Source organism: Sceloporus occidentalis, unplaced genomic scaffold, assembly GCF_023333645.1.
Source record: "Sceloporus occidentalis isolate IW3139 unplaced genomic scaffold, rSceOcc1.0.p SCAF_2, whole genome shotgun sequence".
In the NCBI taxonomy this organism is placed as follows: domain Eukaryota; kingdom Metazoa; phylum Chordata; class Lepidosauria; order Squamata; family Phrynosomatidae; genus Sceloporus; species Sceloporus occidentalis.
The window spans coordinates 129,420,924-129,447,095 of NW_028316982.1; the positions used below are offsets into that span (position 1 = coordinate 129,420,924).

General features: G+C 41.0%; 1 protein-coding gene across 2 annotated transcripts in view; it reads right to left on the reverse strand.

Annotated features, from left to right (window-relative positions):
* The window catches only part of UVSSA (UV stimulated scaffold protein A), a 66,709-nt gene extending 40,919 nt beyond the window's left edge, over window positions 1-25,790 (reverse strand). Inside the window, exons 1-7 of one of the 2 annotated variants that reach the window (XM_089510965.1) lie at window positions 25,690-25,790; window positions 23,694-23,791; window positions 22,789-23,119; window positions 21,846-21,966; window positions 20,596-21,006; window positions 19,917-20,026; window positions 16,427-16,555 (exon numbers count right to left, since the gene is read on the reverse strand). In XM_089510965.1, coding sequence (XP_089367091.1) covers window positions 16,427-16,555; window positions 19,917-20,026; window positions 20,596-21,006; window positions 21,846-21,966; window positions 22,789-23,119; window positions 23,694-23,791 — 1,200 coding nt within the window. In that variant the 5' untranslated portion in view covers window positions 25,690-25,790. Of the gene's footprint in view, window positions 1-16,426; window positions 16,556-19,916; window positions 20,027-20,595; window positions 21,007-21,845; window positions 21,967-22,788; window positions 23,120-23,693; window positions 23,792-25,500 lie in introns of both variants that reach the window. The other variant, XM_089510964.1, reaches the window with a different exon arrangement.
* Window positions 25,791-26,172: the final 382 nt, after the last annotated feature.

The window sequence follows — 26,172 nt, forward strand, 5'->3', positions numbered from 1 at the left end:
ATTTAATGAGGGAAAGTCTGTGAGGTTTTATACAAAGAGGTAATTTAGAGCAAAAGAAAACCTGTGTTTTAATATTTGATTCTAAAGGCTATTTTTCATACCTCTTTTTAAAAATTAACTTTGGGCTGACAACGATAGAAAACCAATTTAGGTCTACAATAAAGTTATAACATTTTCTGCAGGCTTTTTTCCTGTTACGGGGTCCTATTACCCCAGTACAGTGTATGCCTCTCTGTCAAAGCTAACTATGAAGAATTTATGCTGATTCTGTACATATGCTTAAAAATAAAACTACAATGAATTTAATTAGAAGGTTAATTGTTTTATAGAAAGGTAAGTTTTCTCAAACTTATAAAAAAACCTTTCAAAACAAAAGCACAGCCTGTTTATTAGAAAACATGGATAAGCAAAAACATTTATGTATGATAAGATGCAAATAGTCAACACATAATGAAATTGAACTGCACATTTTAAAAACTATAATTAAAACTACAAGAGTAATGTGAGAGGTGTCCAGAAAAAAAAACTATCCTATTATCTGATAGCTAATTTGGGGAAAAAAATTACAATGTTAATCCTTTAAAAAAAAATTCCAACTTCTCTCAGCTTTCAATTTATATAGAGATGAAGAGAATTAGTTTAGGAAGCATCACATACAATGAGGCCCAGTCACAATCTATGTCTTTAAGTGCAAGAATCTGATATAAGACAATGTCAACATTTCTGCACAATTGCAGGGTCTCCAACTTTGGGACCCTCACGAAGATTTCCTAAAAAAATTATAAGATGCAAATTCACTTTGTTTAGGCGCACATTTAGGCCCTACAGGAAGCATTAATCATTGGAAACTGTAATTTTTGTTATCAGTCCAACACTAATCAAAAGGGAAACCTGTCACTAGCACTGACCTGTGAAACGTCCCAATTATACTCTTTGGAAATGACAGGAGCACTTAACTTCCTCACTGAGTAAATGATGACAATCAATCACGTTTGAATAACAATGAGCCACGGAGCTGAAAATTATTTTTTGTATAGAATCTACCCAGGAATTTATGAAAGGTGAAAAGCAACCCAAGGTTTTAGGGCCATTATAGCTTTCAGCTAAGTACAGTGCATATCAAACACTAAACAGAATTTATGTGTTTTAATTTTCTAAAAGGTAGATGTGGACTTGGTGCTACAATGCATAACATATAATTCCAGATATTAAATATGAGGGTCATTTTCATAAAATATTATGCTTATTGTCTACACCCTTGAATTCACTGAGGAAATTTTATTAAATTCACATTTTCTTTTTAAAAAAAATCATTTAACTAACTAGGAGGAATTAAGTCCTTAGTTTCCAGATATAAAGAGACTACAGTACTTTTCTTATCATTTTAAACAAACCGTATTTCCTTCATTTATAAACAAAGGTAATTGGTTTTGAAAGGCATATAATGGGAATTAATACAGGATGGCAACTTATCACAACTGAATTTAAAGAGCAATTGTCATTTCCATTTGGAATACTGGGCATTCATCCTTTTCATTATTAAAGCAAGACCAGTAAAGCATAACCAGAAAAGCCTCAGATCTAAGGCTCCACTGCAAGTACCAGGTTTATGTGAATAATATTAGGTTTCTATTCCACTCAAACAACTAGTGCACTCCTTCCACTAACTGAAAGCTACAGGTCTCTCACAATGTGATCATATCATTAGCTGTGTTTACTTAAAGAATGTCACAAAACCAATTCATAAGAAATGGTACATCAAGGTAATTCATGAGTCAACAAGTTACACACAATTCAGGCTTCAACATATGCATCACCTGCTGAATTTCTGTAGAACTACCTCCAAGTAGAGCTGCAAGTTTTATCTATCCACGCTGAGCTTTTTTCAATAGGAGATGTTTTTAATTATTCTTGCCTATCTTGATGTACCTAGCCACACATAAATACCTGTTTAAATGTGACTGGAGTAGAACATATTGATAATCAATTCAAATGCTTTGGGGATGTACATTTATACTCAAAATCTAAAAGCTTGATCTAAATGGTAGTTTAAGTAAGACTAGTCTATTTTAAAGAGTTGCTACTTGTCAATATATGGCTTAATTTGAGCAACTGTACGTGTCAGTTTTATAGTCCATTTTTCTCTCAACATGGGACCTAAGACAGTTTATAGCAAAAACTACAATGATATAAAAGTTAAAACAAATTAAATAAGTAAATCTTATTAAACCACCACTAATTTAAAAGAACAGGAAGGCATTTTAAAATGTAGCAATAAGAATAGAAGCAGTCATGAGTGTGCGCACACAAGTACACACAAAGCTTCAGATTATGAAAGTGATGTTTTTAAAAACTGTTTCATTACTGTGCAATAGACAACAGTCAATTGCACACTGGTGCAGTTACATTTTAGCTGTATCTAGGGTTGCCATATCCCGCCCCCCGGCGGGACAATCCCGGTTTGGGCGGTGCCATCACGGTCCCGGTCCGGTTTGGTGCCCAAACCGGGACGGCCCCGCCCACCGCGGCCACCTCCGCCGCCGCGGCTCCAAGGCCTTTCTGAGGCCTGGGGCGAGGCCGGGGCGATCGCCGCCGGCCTCCTCCCCTCCTTCCTGGTCCCTGCGGGGGCCAACAAGGAGGCGAGGCCGCGGCGATCGCCGCCGGCCTCCTCCCCTCCTTCCTGGTCCCTGCGGGGGCCAACAAGGAGGCGAGGCCGCGGCGATCGCCGCCAGCCTCCTCCCCTCCTTCCTGGTCTCAGCCGGGGCCAAGAAGGAGCCGAGGCCGGGGCGATCGCCGCCAGCCTCCTCCCCTCCTTCCTGGTCCCAGCCGGGGCCAAGAAGGAGCCGAGGCCGGGGCGATCGCCGCCGGCCTCCTCCCCTCCTTCCTGGTCCCAGCCGGGGCCAAGAAGGAGCCGAGGCGCGGCGATCGCCGCCGGCCTCCTCCCCTCCTTCCTGGTCCCAGCCGGGGGCCAAGAAGGAGGCGAGGCCGCGGCGATCGCCGCCGGCCTCCTCCCCTCCTTCCTGGTCCCAGCCGGGGCCAAGAAGGAGCCGAGGCGCGGCGATCGCCGCCGGCCTCCTCCCCTCCTTCCTGGTCCCAGCCGGGGGCCAAGAAGGAGGCGAGGCCGCGGCGATCGCCGCCGGCCTCCTCCCCTCCTTCCTGGTCCCAGCCGGGGCCAAGAAGGAGCTGAGGCGCGGCGATCGCCGCCGGCCTCCTCCCCTCCTTCCTGGTCCCAGCCGGGGGCCAAGAAGGAGGCGAGGCCGCGGCGATCGCCGCCGGCCTCCTCCCCTCCTTCCTGGCCTCCGCGGGGGCCAACAAGGAGGCGAGGCCGGGGCGATCGCCGCCAGCCTCCTCCCCTCCTTCCTGGTCTCAGCCGGGGCTAAGAAGGAGCCGAGGCCGGGGCGATCGCCGCCGGCCTCCTCCCCTCCTTCCTGGTCCCAGCCGGGGCCAAGAAGGAGCCGAGGCCGGGGCGATCGCCGCCGGCCTCCTCCCCTCCTTCCTGGTCCCAGCCGGGGCCAAGAAGGAGCCGAGGCGCGGCGATCGCCGCCGGCCTCCTCCCCTCCTTCCTGGTCCCAGCCGGGGCCAAGAAGGAGCCGAGGCCGGGGCGATCGCCGCCGGCCTCCTCCCCTCCTTCCTGGTCCCAGCCGGGGGCCAAGAAGGAGGCGAGGCCGCGGCGATCGCCGCCGGCCTCCTCCCCTCCTTCCTGGTCCCAGCCGGGGCCAAGAAGGAGCCGAGGCCGGGGCGATCGCCGCCGGCCTCCTCCCCTCCTTCCTGGTCCCAGCCGGGGCCAAGAAGGAGCCGAGGCCGGGGCGATCGCCGCCGGCCTCCTCCCCTCCTTCCTGGTCCCAGCCGGGGCCAAGAAGGAGCCGAGGCCGGGGCGATCGCCGCCGGCCTCCTCCCCTCCTTCCTGGTCCCAGCCGGGGCCAAGAAGGAGCCGAGGCCGGGGCGATCGCCGCCGGCCTCCTCCCCTCCTTCCTGGGCCCTGAGGGTCCCAGGAACGAGGAGAGGCCCCGATCCTGGCCTCCGATCGTGGCGGGGCCCAGGCAGGGAGGGAAAGCCTCCTTAAGTGGAGGCTTTCCCTTGCCGCTTGGCCTCCGCTGCGATCACGGTAAAATGTAGGACAGAATTTTCAAATGTAGACACACTTTTTGTGTGTCCTACATTTGAAAATTTTGTCCTACATTTTTCCCGGTTTCGAGGTCCGGCACTATGGCAACCCTAGCTGTATCTTCATATCATAATTATATAAAGCATTATATTTGTATAGTAGTTTACTGCCTTACTAAATGCTTACACATTTTGAATAGTCACTATCCTCCTAACCATGATACAAATTCTTCATGTAAGATTCATTCTACATAAGATTCAACATATGCATCAAAACAATCTTGCAAAGAACCAAGTTACTAGCCTAAAAACAATATTAAATCCACCAATCCACACAAAAAAACTTTCAAATTAGTTTATAAAAAGTTCAGTGCCAGAGCAGCTGGTGATCATTTCTAATTGCCACAGACAATGAGATAAATGATGTTTTATAAATCTGACCACCAAAAGCTTGAACAATATGGGTTTTGAGAATAACAAGCAGATTTACTTAGCTATTTAGACAAAACTATTTATTTATTTATTTATTTATTACTCATCTCCTCTTACTAAATGTCAAGGTAGGGTACAAAATAGATTAAAACACATGAAATCACTTAAACACTGGAAACACACTGTTAAATTATTGTTAAAGCACATAAGCATAAGACATATTAAAACCATCCAACATAAATTAAAATATACTAATTTAAAATTCATAGTTTGAAATCGATTGGGTAAGCCTGCTGGAAGAGATAGGGCTTTAATACTCTTTTAAAATTTAAATTTAGCTGTTGAATCTTTCCTGGCAGGTCATTCCACAGTCTAGGGTTGTGGCTGAAGAAAATGCCCTCTGGGTGACAGTTACAAGTCTAGTTCTGGCCAGTTGAAGCACCTGTCCCCCAGAAGCCCTGAGTATACAGGGAAGATTATATGGGAGGATCCCATTGGTAACTTGGACCCAAACCATGTGACACTTTAAAGGTAATAACCAATATTTTGTATTTTGCCCAGAAACTAACCACTGTGCTGAGGTCTGAGATGGAATGCCCAGGGAGATTGAAATTTATGCTCTGGTAGAAACTGATCTGTTTGCCCAATGTTGAGTCCCTTCAGTGTGATCAAGACACTGTACATCAGGCAAACAGGCCAGTCCCTGCGCCAGAGCATAAATGGACATAAATCAGACATTAGGAATGGGAATACATAAAAACCAGTGGCAGAACATTTCAGTCTTCATGGGCATTCCATCTCAGACCTCAGAACAGCAGTCCTTGAACAAAAGAACTACAAAGGTAGATTGGAAATAGAAATAGCAGAATTGGAATTCATCCACACACTACAATTCATCAGCAGTGGGTTGAACAAAGATAATGGCTTCCTGGCACATTACACACATTTCAACACTATCTAATCCCCATCCACAGGAGGCCACCCTTGACCTGTTCATCACATCTCACCTTTTTCCCACACTCACCTTTCTTCTCACCTACAGGCTAGTTTTCTCCGCCTTTGTTCAGCAATCACCATTGTTAAAACTGGACTTGCCACCATTTCCAAACACATAGGATTTTGAATTTGAATTGACATTCTTACACACTAATGGCATATACAGATCTGTTCCAGGGTTTCCACTTCACCAAATGCATCTGAGGAAGTAGACTTAAGTCTATGAAAGCTCATGCTGCCAATTTCTTTCTTTCAGTTAATCTCAAAGGTGCTACAAGATCTCTCTACATAGTGATTCTACAAACTAATGTGGCTATATCTTTGAGTTCAGAGAGAAGGTATCCCCATTCAGAACTGGCTGACACACCTCTAAACCCAGATGAGGCTCCAAGCACTTCTGTCTTGTCCGGATTCAGTTTTCAATTCATTTTTCTTCACCCAGCCCATTACCTTCTCCAGGCATTCATTCAGAGATACACTAGCCTTAACTGAGGCTGTTTTTGAAATGTTATAAAGACTACAGTCCTAGTAACATAGGTTTGGTACTTTGCACACAACAATAACAAGCCCTCTCTTACTTAAAAAAATAAATAAAGACTTACTGAAGCTCTATTAATTGCACAGATTTCATAAATTTTTGACACTAGAAAAAAATAAACTAATGTGTTTTTGATGATTTAAGTTAAATGCTGAGACTTTAGCTTGTAATAATTGGCTAAAATTTATCTGGTTAAACCTGTGGGAAATATTATTAAAATTATCATGCATAAAGAAGAAGAAATTCAGTTGAAGAAGAATCAGCCATGCTTTCTTAAAAGGTAATGTCCACCTCACAAAACCATGAGAGTATTGTGAGACTGTCAAACAGCATGTGGACTGGGGTGATCCAGTACATAAACTGCATTCAGGGACTTGAAAATTCTTTTGATGAAGTCCATCCTTCCAAACTGTTAAGTAAACATAAAGGCCAAAACAGACCAGCAAAAACCGCCGACTTTGGGGTGGCATGGGGGCATGATGTACACACAGTGCACACTCAGATGCCGACACCAAGCCTGTGTCATGTTGTCCCACTGACCACACAGCAGGCGGCATATGGCGCTTCTGTGCCATGCACTGCACTGTAGAAACACTAAATAGCCACCGCTGAAACACTGAAAGAGCATATTTTTTCCACCTGCCAAAAGGAGCGGCATTTTGCTGCTTCTTTTTGGGCCAAAAAAATGCCGGATCGGGGCCATGGCGTGCGGTTGCCACAGCCCTGAGCCGATGTTCAAAGGGGCAGTGTGAAGCTGTCCCTTTATGGTCATCTGTTTTGGCCCTTAATTATGAGATAGGAAAAAAGTTCCTCTTCTGGTTATAGAACTGAAAGGTGTGAGGGAAAATAAATGGATAATTCTCACAATGAAAAGTTACAAAAAGGAATTCTCCAAGGATTTGTATTAGAACCACTGCTTTTAAATTTTTTCAATGATTTGGTGTTCATTGATAAGGGCATAAGAAGAGCCCTGCTGGATCAGATGAAAGGCCCATTTAGGCCAGCATTCTGTTGACGCAGTTGGCTATGCGACACCGACAACAGGATACAAGTGGAACTGTACATCTCCTACGCAAGCTCCTCAGCACACAGAAGCACACTGAATCTGCTAGTGCGGTGAGTATATGTATATTCCCATTATGACTAGTAGCTTCTGATAGTACTAGCTTCTATCCTCTCTGCAGTTATCCACTTCCCTCTTAACTCTGTCTGACATGGTAGCCATTTGAAAATCTGGCTACCCTTCCACTCACTAGGAAGATGCAAAGGAATTCCAAATGGATTTTTCCAAACTGGGTGAGCTGGTAATAAAACGGCAAAGGAAGTTGAATGTACCTAAGTGTAATGCACTGTGGTAAAAAATCTTTAGTTCACACATACAATGATGGGGTCTGAGCTCGCAGTGGCTAACTAGGAAAGAGATGCCAGGGTCACAGTGCAGTGCTCAATAAAAATGCTGAATCAGAATGTGGCGGCTGTGAAAACGGCAAATTTCATGTTAGAAATTATTAGGATTAAAATAATGCCTTTATACAAGTTTATATAGCAATCATATAATAATATGCAAAGTTCTGGCCAACACATATCACAAAGGTTATTGTAGAGCTGGAAAAACGCAGCAAAGGACAACTGACGTGGTTAGAGAAGTGGTGTAATTCCTCTACAAGAAAAGAGTACTGTTCCCCTTCTCCAGACTGGCCCTGGACTTCAAAAAGCATGGACTCTTACCCCTCACCTTGACCCTTTCCCCCTAAAGATCTCTCCCTAGATGGAGCATGTGGGTGACACCTATGTCAAGGTGATATCTAAGTCCGTGTCCACCAGTGGATATCTATTTCCACCAGTGGATGTGCTGTTCAGTGGATACAGCTAGATAAGTATGACCAGATTTCCAATCAAAACTTGTCAGGAATTAGTTAGACACAGTTGTAAAAAGGAATGAACAAATAGAAGTTTATTAATACACAATTACATCAGACTTAACCCCTGAACTATTTAATCATTTATGGCTTCCCAAACCTTATTCAACTTTCCCCCCAGACCAGGGTTGGCAGGTTTAAATGACTTTAAAAAAAAAACACCCCTGTTTTTTTTAACTGAGTCTTCATATTTTTTAAAAAAAATCTAGTTACTATTACTATTTTCAAACCCTCTTACTGCAACAATGAGTATTTAAATTTAAACATGTTAACTTTATCTGCTTAGTGGCAGTTGCTCACTGTTAGACCAGTATCCAATGTCAGTTGCTTCTTTTTAATCACTTTATTTTATAAAGAAATGACATCCAGAAACAAATAATTCAATTAACATAGGTTCAGCCAAAACAACTTGCTTTAAAAGAGTGCTTTTTAGGACAATTATTAGTTAAGCTAATGGCCATAACATCTGACCAGCATTTTGCTACTTAATTTTCTAATGAAAGCTGCATCTGCACTGCAAAAATAATCCAGGTTGGCTCCACTTTAACTGATATGGCTCGATGCTATGGAATCCTGGGATTTGTATTTTGTTGATGTACTAGAGCTCTCTAACAGAGAAGGCTAGATCTCTCACAAAACTACAATTCTCAGACTTCCATAGCACTGAGCCATGGCAATTAAAGTGGTGTCAAACTGGATTATTTCTGCAGCATGGATGTAGTTTTATTGATATATTGACAGGGCCGGCTCTACGTATTTGGCCACCCTAGGCGAGAAATATTTTGACACCCCTGTTGCCCCTCATAAAATTATTTTCACCCCTTGATTTCCACTTTTTCATTTGTTAAAGCTAAACATGACATAAAGCCTAGGTTCCAATCTCTCATCATAGTATTGAGAATTATTCAAAATGTAATCAGTTTTGACTTTAATATTGTTTAATTATGCAAAAACTTATACAAAAAAGCCGCCAAGCCGCCCCTAAATTTTGCCGCCCTAGGTGGCTGCCTAGTTCGCCTATATGGATGAGCCGGCCCTGTATATTGAGGTAGTCATATATTGATGCATTAATGATACAAATCCCCCTGCAAAAAAATACTAGTTAAAACAAACAAACAAAAACAGTTAATTTTTTTAAAAAAACTCATATTTAAAAACTTTTTCCCCAAAGCACACCCTTCCCACAATATGCAGACTGGGCTCACAAGAGCAAGAAAGCCCATGTTATGCTCTCTGTTTGCCTCTGTGGCATTCAGAGTTTAGCACTAGGATGAGAATTGTAGGGCCCTCCAGATGCTATCCTAGCGTTCCTCAATCACTGACTAGGCTGGCTGGGGCTGATGGGAGCTCTAGTCTAACAACATGTACAGGACCACACAAATCTAGCTTAGCTCCTCCTTATAAAACCAAACTCATTCATTCATCACATCCATCTTTGTTTCAAAGACCATGGGGTAGGGGTGAGTTTCAGTTCCAGATGCCCTTTACTCTTGTCTTGACTACAGGCATCACAACCCCTCCCATCCATTCACTTTGCTCACTGTGAGCAAGTCAGGTTTCTCTTTTCTCTGCCCACTGAGCCTCACCCCACTCCTTTGAGGCTCAGTGGGAAGAGGAAGGAGAAGCCTTGCCCCCCACCTTCTCTTTCACTGAGCTCCAGCATTTTACAGGGATGCTGGTAAATGCCACTGTCTGTTTCTGCCGATGTTTGGGGAGCAGTGCTATCACCCCTTCTTAGGGTGTCACCTGGTTTGGCCCACACATCCTGCACAAACAGTCAACAACACCTCTGCCCAGACTCATTGTCCTATCTCTATCACAACTTTTCCCTATCTCTATGCCATCTTTCCCTCTCTGCCTTCTGTTTTGTATCCTTTCTTCCCTATAGGACCTCCCCCCCCCAACAGCATTCCCACAGATGAGACTGGCTGGCACCAACCAGGCTTGCCCAGCTCCTCCCTTCACAATTATTAAATTCAGAATTTTGTTTTGGGGCAAGCACAAGCAAGGAATTACAGTATATTAAAAGGTGGTATAATTATGTATGGTGGAGGGGGAGAGTAAGAGAGAAAAGAGAGGTTTTCTTCTCTCCCCCATGATTTATGAACCTGCCGCCATCCAACAAAAGTGAATGGTGGGAGATTCAGAATAGGGAGAAGGGGGATTTCTTCACACAGTACATAAATTGCAGAATTCACAACCACAAGATGTAGTAATAGCCAGCGGCTTAGATGGATTTAAAAAGGAGACCAGATGGATAAGGCTAGTAACAGTCATTCCCACTGTTAGCCATGACCTCCAAGATCACTTGGCAGCATGCCTCTGAACACCAATTTCTGGGGAACAGAAGCAAGGGAACCTCATGTTCTGCTTCTGGACTTTCCATAGCATCTGGCTGGTCACTGTGAGAAACAGGATGTGAAACTAATGAGGAAAGGCTTTACTTACATTCAAGAAGTTCTAAAGAATGCCATTCCTATCCAAAATTTGCTCCGCTGAGTATGCAGGTTTAAATGAGGATGGAAAGAGATTGAGGACTAAAGTAAAGAGTGAACTGGCTTTTATTAGCCACTTTAAGCTATAGCAAACAACTGCTTAAATGATACATAAGTTTGCTTCTGTATATTTAGACTTATTTTTCTCCTAGCACTGTGATTCAGTTATACAACAGCACTTTTTAAACAGCCACTATCTAGTATCTTTCCTAGTGAAATCTGTCAATGTAGCTTTATTTTTTTTTAATATCACAAACCTTTGTTTTTGCTAGTGGAATGCTAAATATTACAAAAATGTAAATACAGTGGAACCTTGTTACATGCTGGGGTTTGGTTCCAAGATCCCCCGTGTATAACAAAATCCATGTATACTCAAATCCCATTCAATATAATGACATAGCAAAATGGTGTCCCTTATAAAAAATGGAAAATCAAGGTTTGATATTTGAAATTTATACTTTTTTAGACATTTTCAAACCGTTTATGCTTGAATCTGTGTATAAAAAATCTGTGTATAAGAAGGGCCGACTGTACATTTTGTGCTTCATACTGAATTGTTCTTCCTGGCATGTCACCAGATGGATGCCAAGTATTGTTTGATGATGTTCCAGCTTTTTCTTCCTACTACAATCCTTGCACCTTTGACCTGACTTAAAGCCCTAGTATTGTGCACAAGTGTTGGCATAAGCACCTACAGACAAAATAGGCTCAAAAGACCAGCTTGCCCATCTTCAGGCAGCAGAAGGGTAGTGATGGCAGTTGTGGTAATGATGATATAAGTAGAGGGAAAACAAATAAGGAAGCTATCAGCTCACTAAATCTGGGATTCTTAGAATTTTGCAACCAAATTGGCAGTTATACCAACACAATCATTACTTTCCCTTATCTCAAGAAATCATCTTCATCCAGCTATGGCTGTGTGGCAGGCTCAGATTCTCTTTCTCTAACATGATGTAAGGTATCTTCAGATAAGTGAACTCTAAACTTCATTTGTCTTTCAGCAGGCTTGATGACTATGCATTTAAAAACCCATTCTGTCTTATAAACTAAAAATTAAATGTACTCAGCTGTGATGGTCGTCATTGCATCTGCTATTTATATGCTAATAACCTCACTGGAAGATCTTGCAAATTATTCCATCATACCATATTTCATGTGCATCTACTCAGAGCCAACTAAATATTTTTTCCTATAGGAGAGAGGATTTTTGGCCAAGGAATTAATACTTACTGCAGTGGAACCAATTTATATGTGCAACTTTATGCGAATGCATTTTGAATTCAGCCATGACGTAAAATATAGTCAAGTCATCTTAAATGGAGGAAAGCACAATTTGTGTAGCCAAATCACACAGCATTCATTAATTGAGTATAAAAACCTCCTCAAATGATTGACAATTAAAGCACAACAAGGTACCTTAGAGAGACAGAGATTATACAGCGTTGTCTATTCTGTATATTTTACATCATAAATGTAAATGCCATATTAACAAATCAGTAAACAGGCTGGTTTTCAGTATCTTTAAAATTGCAATAGATCACATAGGACACAGGAATTTCTTGTGTTCAAGACACAAATATAGTTTTCTATTATTTTTAATTGCACTTGTATGTTGCTGGTCTTATAAGGAACTCAAAAAGTAAATGCTCTATAATATTGCTAAATAACCAGATCAGTATGTCAGTATTGTATGCTGAGGGTGGGGGAAGAATTTCAAGGATGATTTTGTGATAATCTGAGATAGCTGATAGACATCAGCATTTTGACACTTTCCCCCTTCATGATTGAGCTGTTGTACAATAAAGTACTGTTAGAGTACTTCATTGACTAATGAGTTATACAAAAACCCAATTATTGTATGTTTAAAACACAAAAAAGTAGAAATTATTGTTCTACCTCTCATATTTTGCAGATTATCTTGCCATGAATTACCTTTTTGATTAAATTCTACATACAGTGCGCCGGTGCCATACGCGGCTTTAACCTTACGTGGAAGGTTAAGCCACTGGGAATACAATGGTGCGCGCACCCATGGTGTGAGTGCTGCGTCGTACACAGAAACGCTCCCCCATCAAAATAAATGGGGTTTGAGCATAAGCAGTTTTCCCCATACAGGGGGGGGGACGGATCCCCTGTGTATGGGGAGGGCCAACAGTACATATTTCTCTGAGAAAAAAACAACTTTCCTGATTTCAACATCTATACCACAAGGTTGCGAATTCAAGACCAGCAAAAGGGCCCAAGCTCGACTCAGGCTTGCATCCTTCCGAGGAGGGAGCTAAAATGAGTACCCAGACTGTTGGGGGCAAATTAGCTTACTTGCTAATTAGCTTACTTGCTGTTCACCGCTATGATCTTTGGAATAGCGGTATATAAATAAAACATATTATTATTATTATTATTATTATTATTATTATTATTATTATTCAGCAATTTAATGACTATATATACTCATATATAAGTCTAAAAATTTTAGTCAAAAAATTGACCCAAAAAACCTCAGTCGACTTATCCATGTATCAATGTAAGTACTGTACTTTAACGCTTATTTTTAAAAAAGGAACCATACCCTAATGAGAGGCAAGATTGTATCTTGGAAGTACTGACCCAACCCCCCTCTACTGTTTCATCCATGTAGTATGATCATAAACATGCCTGCTGGAATTGTGCAAATTCTTTGACATCGTTTTCCTTTGCTTTATTAATTGCATCATTTGTTACATATCCCTAAGTTTTACCCTCGACCTATCCACTGGTCATATCAAAATCCATAATTTTGGCCCCAAAACCTGCCCTCAACTTATACATGTGGTCGGGTTATAGTGAAGTATATACGGCACCCAGGTTTCATACAGTCGGCCCTTCTTATAAACTGATTTTTTATACATGGATTCAAGCATCCACGGTTTGAAAATGTTCCAAAAAAGTATAAATTTCCAATATCAAACCTTGATTTTCCAATTTTTATAAGGGACACCATTTTGCTATATCATTATATTTAATGGGACTTGAGCATCCACGGAGTTTGTTATCCACGGGGGATCTTGGAACCAAACCCAGTGTATAACAAGGGTCCACTGTATATTCAAAGGCTGTACTGGGTGCACATTCCAGAAAACCTGATCCATATTTACACAACATTTCCACAAGGTGGAGCTACACATGAACCTTGTAAAAGGCTTAAAGAATTTCCTAAATCGTTTCATCTGTTTACTTGTTCTGCTCAGCATCTTATACTATGTAATCGCTTTTGATATAAGCAAGTGTTACTTCTCAAATGACACCATTTAAAACAGAAAGGTAGAACTGCCCAGAACTGGAAGAAAGGCAAGGTTTGTGTACAGAAGACAGACAAGACAATGAACATCTAAATCCAAACAAAGTGTTGCTTTAGGATTCACTTAAGGCCAATTTTATTCCGAGTGCAAGATGCCCCTGCCACTTGAAACAAATTAGACCCTGTTTCCTTTCTCTCCAAGAGAGTTCTTCTTCTGCAGTAGTCAGTGCTGCCTAGCTAACCTCTTTTCCTGACTTAGAAGTAGGAATGCAGCATGTATAGTCCCACACAGTAAGCATGCTCTCTAGTAATGTCTGGCTGAAGTTAGCATTCAGAGTGGCTGAGAGGCAGAGTCCAAGGGGACTATTCTGACTTCCTGATCTTCAGAGATCTCTGAAGATGCCAGCCACAGATGCTGGTGAAACGTCAGGAAGAAACTCTTCTAGAACATGGCCACAAAGCCCGAAAACACCATAAAAACTATGGATGCAGGCCATGAAAGCCTTTGACTCCACAGTCCTTGGTCAGCTTGTCGAAGCTGGATCACCACTGGGAATGTGTGTGTAACATGGGAAGGGATCTGTAGTATTTTGTGAGAAGGATCCCATCTAAGGTTGAAATGGTGGAGGAACTGGAAGGGTAAGAAGCACAGTCCGACATAGTCTGAAGCATGGTCTGAAGGGGTGCAAGCATAGTCGAGCAGCTTCATTATCAAGGTTGCTGGGACCTGAGTATGAGCAAGAGGGGGAAGGTGATGATGAGTTGGTCCCAGGGAAGAAATCCCTGGGTTAATCTAGATTCGAGGACTGCCCTTATGTAAGAAAGGATTGTGTTGGAATCAAGTGAGACTTGTCTGTGTTGCAGTGAAAGCCCAGGGGGCTAAAAAGAGTGAGAGTGGTAGTGATGTCCTTGCATAGTCCTAATAGGTCAGGCCCTAGTAGTAGTCAGCTGGATGCTGGAGGGTCTATGAACTGAGGGTGAGCCCGCTCAGTTCCACAGTTAATCTTGACAGGGTGATAAAGTCAGTTGCTGGGTTGGCAAATGAGATGGTTGGAACGCTGCGACCCAGGATTATTGCCTGGGCTCTGAATCTTGAAGTTGTTCCATGAAAGACTGTCCAGAGTGAATCTAGATTACCTCTTGGATGGGGTGGTCATCATCAAATTCCCGATGACATGAGGCAGGGCTAGACAAATTCGAGTGGTGGCATGGTATCAGTAATACCATGGATGCTGAGCATGGGACCAAGTATTCTGGAGCTAGTTTATATTTCCTAGCCTTCTTTTTCACAGGCACAGAGGGGGTGATCTCTTATGGCCCTTACCAGACTCATGATCTGGATGGATCAGCTTGGAGTTGGTGGTGTGACCATAACTCTGGATCTTTCTGAGAGGAAGGCAGTGGAGTAGAGACATCTGCTGGGGGTCGGGCATTAAAGAGGTTGAAGGGCCCCCAACACTGATGCAACTGAGCACTGCTAAGAGAAAAAGTGTATACTGTGTAAAGAGGTCAGTTCTTGGCTGCTTGTTCAGTTACATTCAATGATTGCTCCTAGAGATGAGTATGAAACTGAGAGAGCTGTTTCTTCAGGTTCTGGTTGGTAAAAACCTGGCAGACTGAGGATGAGTTCACCTGGTGGTCTTCTCCAAGGCAGAAGAGGCAGCGGTCATGGGCATCTATCTGCATGAGGAATTTTTCCGTCACACGAGGTACAATAAATAAGACCTTGGAGGCCATGCATGTTGATGTTGATGAAAAGAAGATTTCAAAAAGGAAGAGCACCTCAATTTCTGAAGTACCAAAATGAATTGCATAATGCACAAAAAGGAATTGAGGGAAATAGCCTCTTGACATTATTTATATGGCCACTCTAGAAGGGTAAGGTTATCTTCTAAAAAACTAATCAGCTCTGAAACGTTCTGTGAACTTATCTGCGCATATGTGAAATGTAGTTGTGTGAGACACAGAGACTACAAAGAAGAATTTTCATTTTAATCTAAGCTTAGCTGGATATTTCGCGTATATCTTTAACATGATGTTTTCCATTTGTTTTGTATAAGGTACAAACTTTGCTATAATCGAAAACTTGCTTAGACTTTATATAAATAACTGAAGTTGTTTTTAAAAAGTCTCCATAAAGTCTAATTATTGCATGATGATTTGGAATAATTTGTGATGCATGAAAGAACACAAATACATATGACAAGTGAAATTACTCATTGCCAAAAAGGACAACAATCTAATGCATGTAGTAGAGTTCACTCATTAGTTTTTTGCAGCAATCTGTCATCCCATCTTGGCTTCCACACCACTTCATATTTAGCATTATCTTATTGCCCATAAGTATTTTCACATAATGCTAAACTTTAAGCAAAATGAAGCATAACAAAACAAAAATACATTCTGCCATTTAAAAAGACATATAAAACAATTAAATCAAAATAATTGATATACAGAAAGTTAAAATACAACTTTTTAAATTAAATGTGTAGAGAGACTTATTTAGGTCAAGATAATCCAAACAAGAATATACAATACCTTGAAAGCCTTACTGATTTCCAGATATGCAATAAAAGCATGACATACTGAGAAAATATATTTACTTCGGCATACAAATCAAGTATTCTCCCATTAACAAACTTTAGAATTATTTAGCACAACTCACCACTTTCCTCTTCCTCTCTTTAAAATTAATATTCATTTCCTTATATTTTTTCATAGCAGTCTCCAACTTATTCTTGAGATCAATGGCTTGTCTTAGATGATCATCACTTATTCCAGCCCTTGTGAACAACTGAAAGTATAAAATGATAATTATTTAGCTTACTCAGATACATATCCAAAGGACCTATACAACGGGCATGCTACAGGAAAAAAAGATAGTGATTTGCATTATTTGCATATGATTTGCAGTCAGTTTGTTCATATTTTCTATAAAAGGTGAGAGATTTATAAGATCTGAAGAGAAACCAGAGTATTTTCTGGACTAACAACTTTAAATAGAATTAACTTCTGAGTAGATGCTTAGAGGACAATCTATTATCTCCTATCTGAAGTCTACTATTGGCAGACAGAGCTAATTAACTGTACTAAAATTTTCATTAAATTGAAACGTCTTGGTAAATCATTGTACTTAAGAAGGTGCTCTGGTTCAGACATAATGTACGTTTTTAGCTGTACAGTCAGCCTTCCGTATCCACAGATTCAACCATTCATGGCCTGAACTTTTTCTTTTAAAATCCAAAAATCAAAACTTGATTTTGCCATTTTATATAAGGGACACCATTCTACTGTGCCATTGTATAGAATGGGACTTGAGCATCCATGGATTTTGTTATCCACAGGGGTCCCTAGAGCCAAAGTCCAGCGGAAACCAAGGACTCACTGTATTGTTCTTTTAAACTGTAAGCCACCTTGAGTCCCAATTTAGAGAGGAAGGTGGGACACAAATAAATAAATAAATAAATAAATAAATAAATAAATAAATAGTAGGTTTACACTAGACCTTGCTTTTTAAAAAATAAAAATTCTTCCAACATCAAACTCTCCTGTCACAGCCCAGCCATCCTATGAAAGTTTTTTTTCCACAAGTGGGATATAAACACTTAATATAAAATATATAAATACATAAATAAAATTATTTTAATATCGTTCTTTTTAAAAAGCATTCTGTCACATTCTTCTGTCCAAGAAAAATAAACTGAACATTATGGAATACAGTGAAGCAGTATCAGAACTATTCCCTTGAATTCCACATAGGATGGAACTAGAGGACTGCTCTTCCCTTTTGCTCCCATTTCCTTCCCCTCTCTCTTACCCACATATCCTTTCATAATCAGGCTAGAAACTAAGTCTTCCTGGGAGTGGTTTTGAGATTTGTATTTGTTTTGTTTGCCTCCCTTAGGTGAATGGTCTGTAGTTGAATGAACAGGTGTAGGCTTTGGAGATTATTGCACTATACTCTTATACAGTAGTGTTGCTATTCTACTTTTACTGCTCTGGATGCTGCCTGCTGCATTTTGGGATTTGCAGTATAGGGAGCTATGTTTAGAATTCTCAGCCAGAGAGCTTTTAGGTCTCACTGAACCACAAACCCCAGAATGCAACTGGAGGCAGCCAGAGCAATAAAAGTGGAATAGCAACTAGTGCAGTAACCTCCATAGGCTTTGATCTTTAAAAAAAAGTTCAACTAAGAATGATTAATTCACACTCTTGGAAGTATATTATTAGTATCACATGGGCGCGGGACAGACCACCCCAAAAGGGCAGCCTACCAGCAGCCTAATTCCCTCCGGAAGGAAGCCACAGCCGTCAAACTGTGTGGCTTCCCTCCGAAGGAAAAAGAACTTGGAAAAACCAGGTTCTTTTTGCGCTGCAGGGCGGACGTCACGAGTGCATCAATGGCACATTCATGACATAAGCGATAAGCGGCAACATGTGAATGCCGCGTGGTGCTTACATCACAATGGCGCGCCCGTGTTCACGGGATGCCACCATTGTTACACCGCCGTGCGGTGCTAGGGTTAGGGACTATGAGGTTGCCACGCGGTTCCTAACCCTAAAATCGGCGCCAGCACGGCGCATTTGGTTCTTATCCTGGGCACAGTTTTTAAGTCAAACAAAATCATATACAAATGTGTTTATTGGAAGCTACTTTGTAGCAAATAGAAAAAAGGTAATCCCTTACGTGACTGGTTATATTTCCTCCTAACACTCGTGACAAATAGTTTTACCATCAACTTATCCATGGGTCATATCAAAATCTATACTTATGCCCCCAAAACCTGCCCTCGACTTATACATAAGGTCAACTTATAGTCGAGTATATACGGTAATTTGTCATTTCTATTTCATCAATGTCTCCTTTGCCAGTGTGGTGTTGTGGTTGAAGCACTGGACTACGATTCTGGAAACCAGCGTTTGAACCTCTGATCAGCCACGGAAACCCACTGGGTGAACACAGAGGTATCATATATTTTCATAGGAAGGTAAACTTCCTCTGAACGCATCTTGCCAAGAAAACCATGATAGGTTGTTTTACGGTTGCCATAAGCTGGAAATCACTTGCAGGTACACAATAACTTTGTCACCTATCATGAAATACTGAACTCCTCCAGAAATAAATAAGTTCACTTGTCACACCTCATAAAATGTCACACTGAAAGTCCCTAAAAGTAACACTGTGCTGTGAGAATTGAAAGACATAGTCATGTTAGTCTAGATCAGTATGCAAAGAGATCTTGTAGCATCTCATGCATCTGATGAAATAGACTGAAGTCTATGAAAGCCAATGCTACCAACTTTTTTCTCTCAGTTAGGGTGCATCCACACTGCACAAATAATGCAACTTTAACACTACTTTAACAGCCATGGATCCACCCTAAAGAATCCTGACAGTTGTAGTTTTGTGAGGCACCAGCACTCTTTGACAGAGAAGGCTAAAGACCTTGCCAAACTACAAATCTGTGGTCTAGTTCTGGGCACCACAATTCAAAAAGGAAGTTGAGAAGCTGGAGTGTGTCCAAGGGAGGGCAACCAAAATGGTGAAAATTCTAGAAACCATACCCTATGATGAGCTGGGTATGTTTAGCCTGGAGAAGAGAAGCTTAAGAGGTAATATGATAGCCCTGTTTAAATATTTGAGGGGATGTCATATTGAGGAGGGAGCAAGCTTGTTTTCTGCTGCTCCAGAGAACAGGATGCGGAGCAATGGATGCAAAATACAGGAGAACAGATTCCACCTCAACATTAGGAGGAATTTCCTGACTGTAAGAGCTGTTTGACGGTGGAACACACTCCCTCGGAATCAAAGTCTCCTTCTTTGGAGATTTTAAAACAGAGGCTAGATGGCCATCTGTCGAGGTGCTTTGATTCTGTGATCCTGCATGGCAGGGGGTTGGACTTGATGGCCCTTTCTTCCAACTCTATGATTCTATGAAATCCCAGGATTCCATAAGCACTTAGTTCCAAAATTCATTATTTCTACAGTATAGATGCAACCCTTTTCGCAAAGGTGCTACAAGATCCCTTTGTATACTGTGCTGTCAGTGAGACAATACTGAACTTCATTCAGGGCCCAGAGGAGTTAAAATATTATATATACATATCACATACAGTGCACACGGATTAAAATCAAAACATGGGGTTTTCTTCACCTGGATCCAAGACTGTACAGAAGGCAAGAATTTATTTTGGATGAGCTTACAGGAATCTGCAACACTATTTATTATGTCTGCATTGTCTTCATTCTCATGCAGTTTCATATCTATTAAGAAAAATGAAATTATAAAATGAAATATATATCTGTTACATTTATTATACTTATATATTTTCAACAAAAATGATCTAGTGTACTTTTCTGACAGCCTCTTACTTAGGTTGGATTGTCTTAAATGTATACATACAAACTCTGTGTCCCATCTAATTAAAAATAATAATTGTAAGCTGCTCTGATAGCCTTTAGGGCTGAAGGGCAAGGTATAAATACCATAAATAATAATAAAAATAATAATAATCTGGATTACCTATCAGGGTCTGTAACCATAACCATCTGGTGAATGATAGGGTGTCCGAAATATCAGTGGGAAATAAGGGAGATATGGAAGAAAGTCTCACTGACCTCATTTCCAAGCCATACCCATGCCAGCAAGACATGTCAAAGCGATTTGTAAAGCAAATACATTTTCTAGCTGGAGCAGATGAATAACATATTCTAAATGATATGCTTACTTGCATTTTAGGGAAAGCTATCACATACAAACTTGCAACTAAATGTGGTGTGTTCTAAATGTAATGTTCTTCAATTATCATTTACATTAAACTGGGCCCAAATACCTGTAGATATTTCAAGGCTAAGCCTGTATTTATGAGAACCAAGACCATGACTCCGGACAAAGGTTGTATGATCGCTATCTTCACCAGTAGCAACAGAAGCCAGTTCAGACTCCAGGCAATCTTCAGTGTCTACACAGTCTTGCACTTTTCTATTCAAATCTCTGCTATCAGCATTTGGAACCAGACAAATAGGTGGAATGTCTTTGCTGCAACAAGGCTGCTCATCATCTTGAAGGAAAGGGGTCTGTTGATTTGCCATTTCCACAGATGAAGAAATAGTTTTGTCCAATCTGGCTGTCCTCCAATCAACTGTTTCAGTGTCATTCACCGTGAAGTCAAAGGGATCTGGAATTAGCAGCTGGAAACAATTCTCCATCTCCATCACCACAGTTTGGATTTCTTGGGACATGTCTGTTGGATGGTATAGTTTAAGAATAGTGCCACAGACAATAAAGAATTCCTACTTAATGCTAAGGCAATTTTTTCTGCTGCAAAAGGAGACAGCCGGTACTCTCACCCCTATAGTCAGAAACTGACTGTATATTGGTTATATTAAACCATAAACCAGTAATCTAATTTTTTAATACACAAAAATTACTGCAAAAATACTGTATTCAGAAACCCAGTTTACTTTGCCTCTTTTTTCTTAAAAATAACACAACAAAGGACTTGGGGCAGACAAAGGTAACAGCATTTATTGATGTTCTGAGGGGATAAAAAGCCCATTAATATGGCCCAGAGCAGGACACTAAGAAGTTAATAAATGTCACCCCACTAGAGATACCTTTACATGGACAGCCTGACATATCATGCCTCTATATGGAAAAGAGATAAAAAGCCTAGCTAGCATCTATTTTGGTTAGCAGCACATATCTGGGACTCTCTGTTGAAAGGAAGGAGGAAAATCCATTAACATTTTGAAATATTTCCTTTTATATTTTTCCTTTGAAAAGAGGGGAAGGAATGGGGTTCCCAGAAATGTATTTGTTACCAGGGCATCTGATGTGCAAGTTTCTAAAATCTCTGTGATTTCCCACATTAGCCTCTCTTGACCTTTGTTTTCCCGCCGCTCTCTCATTTCCCCAACTGTCTGTTGTAACTTATAATCACCTAAGACATTACAGTCTAAAAGCATTATACAAATAAATATTTATCACTAATAAGACCAATTAGTTTTTGGGAGAGAAAGTATCACTTGACAATCCCAAATGGAATAAGGTCTAATATACTTCCCATCAAAGCCCACTCACCTTCCATTTCCTTCTCTGCTTTCTTAGCCTTATCTTTGTAAATGCTATCCAAACGTTTTTGTTTCTCCTCATCTCTCTTCCTTTCAGCTAGAGTTCTGGCGCTTATATTTTGAAAATCCACCTAAAGTAGAATTGGAAAATACTGTACTAGATGTTTTTCCCCCCTGCATATGTTTGTTTCAGTTATATTTACATTACAGTATTTAAAACCAAATCAAATTAAGGAAAACAAACAAACAAACAAACAAACAAACACACAGTCTTGCAATCTCCATTATGCAAAACTTTATACTAGATGTTTTAAAGAGGAAAGTTGGCCATGTATAACATATTTTAGTGGTGAATATTTTATAGTAGTAAGTTTCGTAGAGTGAACTGCATAAAAGTTACTTTCTGATATTCCTACTACTGTACTCTCTTTTTAGATGCTGCATAAACACTTGTTCTCAAAACAGAGCAGCTCCCAAGGCAAGCCCTTTCTAGAAACAGTACAAGAAGTCCACATAATCCAAGATGATTACCTATGCATATATTTCTGCATAACACAGATAAGAGTGCATTTTTTGGGAAGTTCCCAAATTTTCTTAGCTATTCAGATTCAGGAATACTTAACTTTTTTTCTTTTAAATCAAGTACTAGAAAAGACCACAGATTTTCAGTAAAAAGACATACATATAAACATCCCAAGAATTACCCACTGCCCATCTTTCCTATACTGAACTAATAAATTAGCATCTTAGTACCTGTGGTCAGTATATATGCAAAAATGCTTTCATTAACTAACAGTCATTTTGCCTGTTATAAAGAACTCTTTTCACTTTTTAAGAATGCAAATACATGTCAGTTTACCTGCAACAAGGTCAGCTTTCTCTAAAGTACCTGAAGAAAACCATAAAGAAATAGTCAGCTTTCTCTAAAGTCATGGATGTAAATATTTATGTACCTTCTTGTTTTGTTTTAAGAAATAGTATCCCAATGAAAGCTTCTTGTAGGCCTCTCCATATTGCTCATGCCACTTTTGGACAGACTTAATGGCAAGGGTTTTAAGCTTTTGTGCTACCTCATTTGGTGGGGGAAGAGGCTGATCATAGTCTGTTTCCACTGTGAGCTCCAATAATTCTTGGAAGTTTGAAATAATTAAAGTCCTAAACTGATGTGAACGAGTGAAGAGTTCATCCACAATCTGAAATGCTGAAAGACGTATCTCAGCATGTTCTTGATTTAGCTGTGTCATCAGCAGATGATATACATGACAAATATGCTCATCAGAAGACCTGTAAAATAAATCAGGTTAATAAATACAGAAACAAATATAAATCATGAGATCTTAAGGAATCTCCAACATAATGCTGCATGAAAAGGAAAATAATTCAGCTGTTTTGTTACATCAGCTGCTAGATCCTAAATAAAGACTCAAGATCTTCTAGAAGCTCCTTTTATTGCTTTAAGGTTAACTTTAAGTTAAGTTTAACACTAAACCATAAAATAAAACTCACTCAATAAAATGAGGCTTAATATTCAACTTACATAGATACCATAACAGTGAACCAGGAGTGAAAATGGGAACTGTCACCATACATACATTTACAAACCTGAATTCCAATTGTTAGTTCCAACTAATGTTGACCCAATGAATCAATGAAATCTATATGCTGACTCTCCATTTAGAAAATAATTTGATTGGTTTACTCAATCCAGTGGGAATTAACAACTGCATTTAGGCCTAAATATAGGGTGTATGTATATGTGTGTGTGTGTGTATTAAAAAACATATATTACATTAATCTATTATTACACAGGAATTGCTCTTTTATAGTAAGATTATGTGAAAACCGGCAATCATCATACTTGCAAATCTTCTTTAGCTCTTTCATCTTTCTGGGATTTAGTTGTGGTTCTCCTGAAGTTGTAAGATCCTCCACAAGCTGAGACAGTTTCTGATCCATCTGAAGTGAAAAGCCAAAACAAATCTGTAAAACACTTTATTAAAACAGACTATTTGATGAATGTTTGCACCCCCTACAAAAGTTATGCATCTGAGGAAGAGGACTTTAGTTTACAAAAGCTCCTGCCGCCAACCTCTTTCTTTCAGTGAGTCTCAAAGATGCTACAAGTTCTCTCTACATTAATATCGTTATTATTATGTCCAACTGCATTGAAGGAACTGAAGCCTAGAAAAGCTCCTGCTGCCAACCTCTTTCTTTCAGTGAGTCTCAAAGATGCTACAAGTTCTCTCTACATTAATATCGTTATCATTATGTCCAACTGCATTGAAGGAACTGAAGCCTAGAAAAGCTCCTGCTGCCAACCTCTTTCTTTCAGTGAGTCTCAAAGATGCTACAAGTTCTCTCTACATTAATATCGTTATCATTATGTCCAACTGCATTGAAGGAACTGAAGCCTAGAAAAGCTCCTGCTGCCAACGTCTTTCTTTCAAGAGTCTCAAAGGTGCTAGAAGATCTCTGCATTATTATTATTATTATTAGCTCCAACTGCATCTGAGAAAGTAGACAGAAGCCTCCTAGGAAAGCTCATGCTGCCAACGTCTTTATTTCAGTGAATCTCAAAGGAGCTACATAAGTTCTCTCTAAATACTGATTCAACAGACTAACATGGCTATATCTTTGAATTCTACAAAAGTAATGTCACATCTGAAAATGAAGAACTCCAATTACTAATTTTTGAACCACAAATCGAAACCGCACATAATGCTGCGGCTGAACAAACTGAACTTGAAAAGATTAAGCATAATGCACTGAACAACTAGATTCTAATTTATTCAGGAGGGAAATGAGTGATGACCCGTCACTCAAGACACTCTTTGTGTCACCCCATTTGGGAGCCCCTGATTTAGGGGATAGGGACTATTGAGGAAGCATAGAATTGGAAGAGATCCCAAGAGGCCATCCAGTCCAACCCCACTGTGCCATGCAGGAACTCACAATCAAAGCACACACACAGTGACAGATAGCCATCTTCAAGGGCACAGTTTGGGGACCACTGAATTGTAGAGATCTTGAAGCACCTTTGAGACAAACTAATGCTGCCAACTTCTTTATTTCAGTTAGTCTCAAAGGTGCTACAAGATCTCTGGCCTTCCAAGGTTGGTTTTTGTTTTTGGACTACAGCTCCCAGAAGCCTCTGCCATCTTGGCCAACAGCCAGGGATTCTGGGAGCTGAAGTCCCAAACCCCTGGAAGGTCAGGGTTTGGGAGTCACTGTAACCTGGGCTTTAAAATGCTTGGTCTCCCAGTATTGCCATTATCATGGTGCAGTGCAGTGGTCCCCAAGCTCTGCTCTTGAAGGATTTTTGGACTTCAGCTCCCAGAATCCCAGCTTATTGGCCAAGACGGGAGAGGCTTCTGGGAGTTGTAGTCCAAAAAAATAACAACCCTAGAAGGCCAGAGATCTTGTAGCACCTTTGAGACTAACTGAAATAATGAGGTTGGCAGCATTAGTTAGTCTCAAAGGTGCTTCAAGATCTCTCTACAATTGAGTGGTCCCCAAAGGGTGCCCTTTAAGAGATTTTGGACTACAGCTCCCAGAATCCCAGGCTGTTGGCCAACATGGCTGAGGCTTCTGGGAGCTGTAGTCCACAATCTCTTAAGGGCACAATCTAGAGGCAGTGCAGCCTGTCCCTTGAGCTCCCTTCCAACCTGAGAGGCCATCCAGAGACGTGTCCCACACTCCAGACGTTAACAGTTTGCAGAGGCCTTCCTCCTTCCTGCTCCTCCTCCTCCTCTTCTTCTTCCCCAACAAGGCGAGGCCATGAGAGCCAAAGGGTCAGGCCCTGGGCCTCAGGAGACAGCAGGCCCTGAGGGACGGCTCAGGCCGGACTGCTCTACCTGGGACTTGGGCCCAAGCTGAGGCCTCCTCCATCTCCCCTCCTCCTTCTTCCGCGTTGAAACCCTTCCGGTCACCGCCTCCCTCCTTCTCTAAAAGGGAGGGAGGGAGGGAGGATTTCTCTGCTTTCCTGTCTCTATGGTGATAGAATCATAGAATGGTAGAGATGGAAGAGACCCCAAGAGACAGCCAGTCCAGCCCCCTTCTGCCATGCAGGAACTCTCAGTCCAAGCATCCCCTGTGACAGATGGCCATCCAGCCTCTGTCGAAGGAAGCAGACTCCATCACTCTCCGAGGAAGGAGTGTGTTCCACTGACGAACAGCCCTTACTATCAGGAAGTTCCTCCTAATGTTGAGGTGGAATCTCTTTTCCTGGAGCTTGCATCCATTGCTCCAGGTCCTGTTCTCTGGAGCAGCAGAAAATAAGCTTGCTCCCTCCTCCATATGGCATCCCTTCAAGTATTTAAACAGGGGTATCATATCAC